The sequence below is a fragment of the Numenius arquata genome, chromosome 9 (genome assembly GCF_964106895.1).
Source record: "Numenius arquata chromosome 9, bNumArq3.hap1.1, whole genome shotgun sequence".
NCBI lineage: Eukaryota > Metazoa > Chordata > Aves > Charadriiformes > Scolopacidae > Numenius > Numenius arquata.
Genome location: NC_133584.1, coordinates 19,386,345 through 19,395,855, shown reverse-complemented (window position 1 = coordinate 19,395,855; position 9,511 = coordinate 19,386,345). Strand labels below are relative to the sequence as shown.

Here is a 9,511-nt window from a genome sequence, read left to right as displayed (position 1 = left end):
GGTTTTATCTCCTCTTATCTCGAGTAATGTTGTTCTATGTTCTGAATTTCTTTGTTTATTATCCTTTGGACAGGAGAAAATCTAAAAAATTGTCTCTTACAGAGATGTTAATTATAATTGACACAATCTCGTTGTCATAAGCCATAAACTGTTTTCCTACTGATTAAGGTATTATGTGTTTTTCAACCTGCAGGAAGCGTTGCTTTCCTTTGTTCATTATCTCCTGCAAGATGATGAGTTCTAATCAGGAGGAGGTCACTTTGGGCGCTTTTCTCCAGTATATTGAAGATATGGGGATGAAGGCCTATGATGGCTTGGTTATACAGAATGCATCAGATATTGCTCGAGAGAATGATCGCATGAGGAATGAAACAAACCTGGCTTACTTGAAAGAAAAGAGTGAAAAACGCCGAAAACAAGAAGAAGCAATAAAACGGTAAATATTTTGATAAAAAGATGAGTGGTCTGGCAGAGTGAATGAGCGGTGAGGGACTCATTCTCAGATATGGTAAATACGTGAGACTGGTTGATTTCGAAGCAGCTTGCTGGTAAAAGCAGTACAGGCTGTTGCCCCATGTCAGGCTGCTAACTGCATGTGTCTTACATTGTGTAGACATGATGCTGAATGGTTCTATCTCCCTCAATGGAAGAGAGTATTCCCATCCAAATGTATTCAGTTTGAGCATGTGTGGTATCTTCAGCAGGTGTGAGTTGCAACAAAAAGTTTAGGTGTTTGGAACCAGAGATGTAGATCTAATGGTCTTCATCCACTCAGTGTTTTCAGATGGACAGTGTGTACTTTTATGCAAGGATGTATTGGTCTGTGAGGCTCTTGCAAGACAGGGACAGCCTCACAAATCAAAACAGACTGTCCTTGAGTTGATGTTTTAAATCTGGTAAATTTTCAAAGCTCTTTAATTGCTGTCTGAGTTTTTACGAAAATTATATCTATTATTTATGATTTCCTCAGAATTCTGCATGCTCTGAAGTCACTAAAAATATTGCAATCATTTAAAGGAAAATGGATCAAGCCCCTGACGGGTAGAACCCTGTAATGGCTCTTCTTGAACAACTCCAATGATTTTAATTGATGGTTAATGAGAGGAGCACTCAGATGACCTGGCCTCTTGTGCCAATGGATAGCAATGAAATCTCTGCAGCCTCTTGGAGAGGAAAAGAAGGCTGAATGGGATAGATATAATAAATATTTACATGCACATTTGCATATTAAAAAATTGCATTTTCTTGAGGAGAAGGACAAATTGTGTAATACCGATAAATCATCCATCCAAATGCTAAACTTTTATATACAAATGGATAGCTTGAGCACAAACTGTTAGGAGGTCCTTGAATTTTTCCCCCTGGTGTGAATCTTCTGTATTTCAGTTTAAGTGATTAAATTTTATGTTATATCTTGGGTACTGTACATCCAGGTATAACAGACGTTCTGTGCTGGGAACGTTCCAGCAATGCCTCAGTAGTCTGGTAATCTTGATGGAACGTTTAAAGCAAAAGAGCAGCATGTACAGTTTGACAGAGGAGGAAGAAGCAACATAAAGCAAAATTGTGGCTGCTTTTACGTTCCAGGAAGTAGAATTTTTCAGATTGTCACTAATTTGGTTGGGGGCGATAAGATTAATGTGAAATTAAGGTGAATAATGACAGCCCATGCAATGTGTATTTTGGAACCTTTTGGACTATTATCTTGTCAGCTCAACTTTTGGGTGGTGTTTGGGGGGATTAAAACTATTGGGGAGTCAAAGGCATATGCTGCTTGCAGCAGGGGCCATACTACGCACAACTTCATGAGAGAAAATATTTTCCTTGCAGCAGATTAATATAGGAGGGGCTTGTTTTGTTTGTTTTGATTTATGCTGGATATGCATTTTGTTTCATTCTTGCCATCTTTGTTTAGTGTTCGTCTCTCGCTTTTGATTACTGAATAGCTACATAAACTGCAAGGATTCCAAGAGAAAAGGGTGGGGAAACCCACCTCAAAATATTTCTTAAGACAATGGAGAGGGAAGTTACATTGTAGTTACATGGAGCAGAGGAAGAATTTGAACCTGTCCTATCTGCTAAGTGAGCACGTATAAAAGTGCTAGTCAATAAATTGCTGTTTTAAAGTGGTGAGATGAAGAGTACTTTCATTTTCCATGGCTGGCTCTTCCCCAGTGAGGAAAATAATTTAAAAAAACTAATTTGGTGGGGTTTTTTTAAAAAATTTTGAATGTGTCGAAACTTCACTATTTGATTAATTCAGAATTGGCTGCAAAAATAAATTCCCTAGTCTCTGTGGCAACTTCTTCATTTGATGATAAGCTATGTTAAACTGTCAATGTAAACAGATATATTCAGAGTTGACAGCTAATTAGGCTGTGCTTTGGCTAACCTGTTTACGTGCACTTTAGTATGTGTGACCATAAAGGTCACTAAGTGCCAGAAAAGGTTTGGTTATAAATAAGTTTCTTGGGGTATGAGAAAGTAAGATGTGGACCTCCCTGGGTCTTTATAGTCCTCTAGCCAAGTTTACCTAATTTGAATGGCGGTAACAATATTTCCTACCTTGTGGTTGGTTTGCGTGGTTTTATTTATTGATCTTGGCACAGTGATTTGATGAAGAGCTCCGGATAAGTGCGAATGACTTAGGGCTAAGCCAAACCATTAAATTCTTGCTCCTGCTAAACTGAGATAGCTGAGAACAGTGCTGTGTTTCCCAGATAGAGTCAGAAGACACAAGGAAGGTTACCAGCAATATAATGGGTTGATAATAGCATGTATATGTACGTGGATTGGAGGCATCAACTTTTCTGGATATAGCATTCTTCTGTGGCAGACCATGTGTGTGGTGGTCCCCTCTACTCCCTCCTCACTTGGGTTGTCTCAGTAACATTAAGGGGGTAAACAATATCCATCTAAGGAAACCAAGTAGGAAAAACACCTTAGGAAATCTTGGAAAATGCTGTCTTTGAGTCTCTTTTTTTTCCTGTCTTTTTCTTGTGTAAACTTGGAGAGGTAAAATGAGATATTTGTGATCAACCCTCGATTAGGAAAACTAAAAGCAATGGCAGACCAAGGGAGGACATCTGATTTGACTAAAGGAACCATGATGTCTGAAGTCACTTAGGCTGATTGCAATTGAGTCTGCTCCCTGTAGTAACCTCTAGAGATTCATCCAAGACCATGTTGTCTATTGAAATGCAGCAGTCAGGAAAGGTAAAGTAGGATTATTGATTTCTTCTTTGTTCTGTACTATTTTCCTTACATCTTTACTTGGTGGGTATTTATATTATCCTTAATTCTTGATAGTGTGGCCTAGATAGGAAGTGGTGCACATGTGCAGTGATAACTGCTACCCGTCTGGAGACTCCCAACAGCTGAAAACAATCTCCTTAGCAACAAGGGAGTCATCCCCTGTGATTAATCACAGGTAGATTTTGAGCAGGAGAGGGGGTTCCAGCAAACACTCTTTTGCTTGTGGGAATCAAAGTAAAGCAGCTCTAAGTCTTTGGCTCCTACTGAAAATTATCTAATAGTCTGATTATTGAAATTTTTGAGAAGCTATTCAATTTTAGTGTTCAGATGGTCTCTTTTAGAAGAAGGCTGATCGTGTATATTAACAACATAATAATGAGTAATTTATTCTCTAATAAAGTGGTGTTATTCACACACAACACTATTTGGAAGCAGCTGTTATTTACCTAAATCATCTCATAACCATGCTGAATGACTTAAAAGTTCATTGAAATGCATTAGTCTGAGCAGTTTGGAAACAAGAGCTGAAAAATGACCTAAAAAAAAAAAAAAGCCTTTTGACTGTACATTTTACCTTCCTAAGGATGCATTGTGTTGTGTTTCTTCAGTAGCAGTGCTGTACATTCACTGTGATTGCTATCTCATGGTGTGTTGTTCTGATAGGTTAATTGTGGGGAAAAATGTATGGATCTATTGTACATTGCAGGGGATAAAACACATCGTATTGGATTGGGGAAAAAAAAAAAGCAACTAGTCTTTGTCTGATCTTGCTGGGCTGAGTCAGCTGATCTGATCTGAATTTCTGACCTAATTTTAGTATGGTACTTAGCCATCATGCAGAGAAAACAAGGTTAATGTGCTGATTAGCAGCTGAGAGTTAAGCCACAATAAATATGTTAGTGTATATAGTTTGGGCCTAATTTTTGGACCTTTTTTTTTTCCATCTTTTATTCGTCTGGTCTCACTACTTGATCATTGTCTGTTCAGGCGGCTGTATCCAGACCAAGAGAACATACTGGCATATTGCCCACAGAGCTTATAAATTGCAAATAAAGTTATGAAGCAGTATCATTTTCACTGGCAATAAAGTTGCAGTACCGTGAGATGTACATTTGCCATGATACAATATCTGCCGTAGGCAGCGTTTCTGGGAACAGAAGGTAGATTTGCCTCAGCTGTTACGGGTGCCAGGGAAAAGGTGAGTATTTTGAATTTACGTAGGGCATCTGTTAGAATGAGCAGTTGCTTTCTGACTCATCCATAATTGAAATACATACATTTACATATTTTTTTATCTATTATATGTAGTCTTGTGTGGATACTTCACCAGTGCTTTTTTTAAAAAATTGTATAACTACGAAATCTTGGTAGGAAATAATGACACACTCACCCCCCTCCTGAAGGCTGAGGCACATTGCATTAATCATAGGGAGTGGCTGGGGCTGTACACCTTCATAGGAGATGTGAGCTTTTAAAGTCTTGGCTTCTTGGTTTTAGGCGTCATTCAAGCTACTCTTTCTGTTGGGGAAGCTGTCATTTTGATTTGTAGCACTGCTCTGGTGTAAAACTGAAGGTGTTACTGGGCATGAATTTCTACCTGGCAAATCCTGGACTTAGCCATCAAAATATTTATTTCTACTTCTAATGGTTTCCCTTACTTATAGCTCACTACCAGCACCTAAATGACTTTGTAGAAAGCCTTGTTTCTGCTTGTTGAGGGAAGTATCCAAACATGCTGTCAGGAGGAGGAGCTTTTAGGAGCACTGTTCTCTGCTAAAGCTAACAGAAATGGGCCAGCCAGCCAGTGGCAGAGTTAAGCTCTTGTAATAAAGAAGGAATTGAAATGAACAGCTGTCATCCTAACCTCTCCTTCCTTTGGCAAATGAAATATTGAAGACTAACCCATCGGCAAAAGTAAGATATTTTTCCCTTGATCTATTTTTATTTTTAAGGTTGTGGAAGGGATTGAATTTGGGTATTATCTGTCTGTAGTTTTCTATAGTTTCTGCCCTTAGGTTCCTTCGTAAACAGGACATAAGTTATGTGTCCTTCAGCTAAAAGTTAAGTGTTATCAAGTGTGGGCGACAGCAAGCAAATATAAAAATATTTCTATGCATGGGATTATGCCAAAAGCTCCGTTCAGCTGAGAAAATGTGTAATTTTAGAGTATATGGACATGCTGAGGTGTTTCTACCAAAAATACTTCTACCAGAATAAAAATTAACCTAAATAAAATAATTTAATTGTGAACTTACTGTTCATAACAGTGCCTTGAAATCAGAAAAATACTTTAGGTAAAAAAAAGTACTTAAAGTACTGTTTCTTCTTTTTCTGAACATTTGTCTGTATTTGAAATTTTGCATGGTGAACTACACACTTCTAAATTTGCAGGAATACTTATGTTTACCAGATTATAATACACTTACAGCCAGACCTCATGAAAAATGTGAAGGAAGTGCAATAAATATTTTGGATCATGGTCAGGCGCTCAGTTGAAATACCTGCAACCACGTTATTGAGATGTTATAAATTACAGACTTGTCAACCTGTTGTTGTTGGTTTGGTGTGTCAGTGTTGGGTTTTTGTGGCTTCTTCTTGTGGTGGTGTTTGGTTTTTTTGTTTTTAAATTCAAATCTGAGTTCTCTCAGTGAATGTGATTTTTGGATATGAGGTCAGTTATATGTGGTCCCTTAATCAAAGGGTATGTGCTATGAGGAAGCTTCACTGTGGCAGTGGTTGTTTTTATAATCTTCCTCCTGGACGTGTTGCATACTCATTTCATCCTAGATTAAAATATTGCTGTGATACCACCTTTGTGATGGAAGTGGCTGATGAGGTGTGATAGAGACTAATTATAGTATGATTTCAAAACCTTTTTCTCATGAAAATATCAGAGTCTCGTTTGAAGTTGGATTAATGTAGAAAGAGTAGCATTGATAGTTTTTTGTTTTGTTTTCATCAAGAGTTAAGTAAAATGGTTGTGCAGTCAGTGACCTCCAAATGTATTTTTGTTGCATTTATAAGTAAACAGATGTGATGATCTAGCCAACAAATCCTCCCTTCCAAATGCTCATATCCATATGGCTGTCTGTATTATTGCCACACAAAATAAACAACAGACACAATGCAAACTATATTATATTGCTGTTGCTGTTATTCTGAGAAGTTTTATTTTAGGACAGTCATGCAACAAATGTCACTTAAAATGTACCATAGAGGCTGATAGTTCCAAGTACCAAGGAAATAAAGCAGAAATCATTGTCACTTTGGTATCTAAATCTTGATGTTATTTTCAATAAATCTTCCATGATTCTAGGGCTACTGCCTAGAACTTTTACTCTCTTTTGGGGAAGCTACATGATCTCTTCCTCTTCATCATTCCACAGATTTCTCAGAAATAAACTGGCCCACTATGTAAATGGACGCATTTTTGCTCAGGATTCATTTGCTATATTTAAAAGCATAATTAGAAATGTTGGGGTCATAGAGAGCTCAGAGAACTTCTAAAACAGACCCCTCTTGTTAAAATCCAGACTTAAGTGGCTCCATGTTGTTGGTATTCGCAGGCCATCTGACCACCGGTGTAAATGAACGAACTGGCCTTGCTCCAAATCCATTTGGGCGCATGTTTGCATACAACCTATGGGCTGGTGCCTCCTCAGCTGAGGAGGCTGCGTCATTCTGGAGGAGTCTGTTGTGCCACTGGGAGACAGTCCTTGACATACCATTGCTGAAAGATGCTGAGGGGCATATGGATCTTAATGTCCAGTTTTCAGTTGTTCGTTCCTACTCCACTTTTATTTCTAGGGGTTTTTTTTCCTCACTATCTTTTTATTACTCTTTAACTACAGGATGTGGGATTGGAATTTTAACCTCGCAGTTAAAATTATCCAGCACTGCCTCTAACCAAAAAGTCCCCCTTGGCAAGACAGAGATACGTGTAGAGCTGTGGGGAAGTAGATATTTTGTACAACCCACTAGGGTTCTGGTGGTGCTGCTCTTTCTCGTCAAAGGTTTGCACTTGTTTGGAAAACGTCTTCAAGCATATTATGAAATTGGTAGAGTAAAGCAGAAATTAATATAAACTGTTCTTGTGAAGACTCAATTAAAAAAAGAAAGACTGTTTTGAAGAAAGCCCAAATGGAGTCTCTATAACTAATCTAGGATGGACTTCATGAATGGAGAAATACATTCAGTAGAACAGCGCAGTGAATATGCCATGTAACATTAATAAAATCTAGCCCAGGACTGCTGGCAAAATTGAAGCATAGATCTGTTCTGGTTCAAGGCTTCCAGTAACCAAAAAGTACTCCATGCTGAAGTTCACTGATGTCTGACAAATGTTGTAATTGCCTGTGATCTGAAATAAGGACTCATGTTACAACCTGAAGGACAGATACTTATACAGAAGACATGGAGAAAGTAATCTCATGACCCATAAGCAGTAAAATTGCAGCAAGCCGCACTCCTGCATGTGCACACATGCAGGATTCAACCACATGCACTTTGGAAATTCTGCCAAAGCTGCCTGTAATACATGCTGGGAACACACAGCAGTGGTCTGAGAACCCCGCATAACTGAAGGTCTCTACTAGCATTAGAATAATAAGAGTGAGCCTTTCTGTGCCTTCAGCAAAATCCATTGTTTAACGATACCTGTTCATACAGTCAAAGGAAAACAAACATGTTCTTTGAGCAGAACAGCTCAGTGCATTGCTCTTTCCAGGGCCATAAATCACAGATGTATTTTGCTGTCGTTAATAATAACAAAGATTACTTCATGCCCCACCCAGCTGGCAGACGTTTGTTCCCTTTGCATGTTCTCCTTCTCAGCACCCTTCTGACAGGCTACACATGCTTTTTTAATTTATTTATTTGACTCCATAGGAAAGCACAAACATAGTATGGTGCTTGGTAATTTGATCGGGATGTTTATTTTCTTAGCCTAAAGAAAATAAGACTGCTCTTGGGTGTACCCCTGAGAGCAGAGAATGTCAGTAGAGGCCACCTCTGCAACAGAAGCAGCTGGTGATGGGCATCTTGTTGCTGAGTTACGCTAGATCAGTGGCTAAAACTTGTATGAAAACAGGAATGTGCATGTGCCCTGATGAGATTTTTATGCTACTGGATTAAAATGGGAGTAAGGAGAAATCAGAGAAGAAATGGATTGCAGGGACATTGCTAGCTGTAGGTTTTATGGTTAATTTGAGACTCTTATTGTTTTTCATTCTAGCTTTCCACTCTAGTTTGATTTGTAATCCTAAATCAGTTTAAAAAGATTTAAGAAAAAAAAAACCAAAACAACAACACAAAACCAACCAACCAAACAAAAAAACCCCACCATGTGGAGCGTGTCTTCAGCACAGGGCCTTCCTTCATCAAGAGCGTAGGGCCAGCAGCCATCCCCTGTGCCAAGGGCCATGGGGGTGCTGGCATGGGGTGGGCACCACTCAGCCCTGGGGGCTGGCTGTGCCGGGCTGCTGCTGAGGCGAATGGTACAGCTCCCCAGGTGAGCTGCTGGCAGCCTGCGAAAGAGCAAAGTGAGCTGCTTTGGTCCCACAGAAGGCAGTCATAAGTGGAACTGATTTTTATTTTATTTTTTATTGCACAGTACCCAAGGACCCCAAATGGAAATTAGATTCCTCTGAAACACTAACCCAGTGCACGCACACAGCACAAAGCAGTTCACAGCATGAGCTGAAATTGTACCCAACAGGTGACTAAAGGGACAGCTGAAGAGTTAGGAGACTGCTCGTTTCCTTCCCTATATTAGTAGAGCAAAGAATAAACTGAAGTGTATCCCCAGTGGTTGTGATGAATTACATCCCGCAGTACTCTCTGAAAGCTAGAGAGAAACAAACGCTTCCAATAGGCTCTGGCAGATGCTTCTGGAACGTGTCAAGATTGAGAAGGCCACAGCCAGCTAAAACCCACAGAAATATTCCCGTCAATGAGAGTGTTACTTGACAAAATTGTAACATTTCAAAAGATCAAAACTGAGAGTAACTATAGGGTTTACCATAAATTAATGAGATTTACCTGAGTTTAATCCATTTCTCCTTTGGGTGGATTATATAGGGCGTATCTCACCAGTAGATCCTCTGCTGGCTGAGGGCACTTTAGTTATTAAGTTGAGATCACATGTGAGGAGCCATTAAGTGAATTGCTTTGTAGAGCCTTCCCCTGAATGCTAGGGCAAATGCAGTATTTCATACCCTTAGCTAATTTCATGCTGTAATTTAATTTCTGAAACATA

The 9,511-nt window shown here is 39.1% G+C and overlaps 1 protein-coding gene across 1 annotated transcript in view; it reads left to right on the top strand.

Moving 5' to 3' along the window:
- Window positions 1-221: 221 nt before the first annotated feature.
- The window catches only part of NYAP2 (neuronal tyrosine-phosphorylated phosphoinositide-3-kinase adaptor 2), a 131,420-nt gene continuing 122,130 nt past the window's right edge, over window positions 222-9,511 (top strand). Inside the window, exon 1 of the mRNA XM_074153889.1 lies at window positions 222-436. Within this exon, the coding sequence (XP_074009990.1) occupies window positions 231-436 (206 nt within the window). The 5' untranslated portion in view covers window positions 222-230. The remainder of the gene's footprint in view (window positions 437-9,511) is intronic.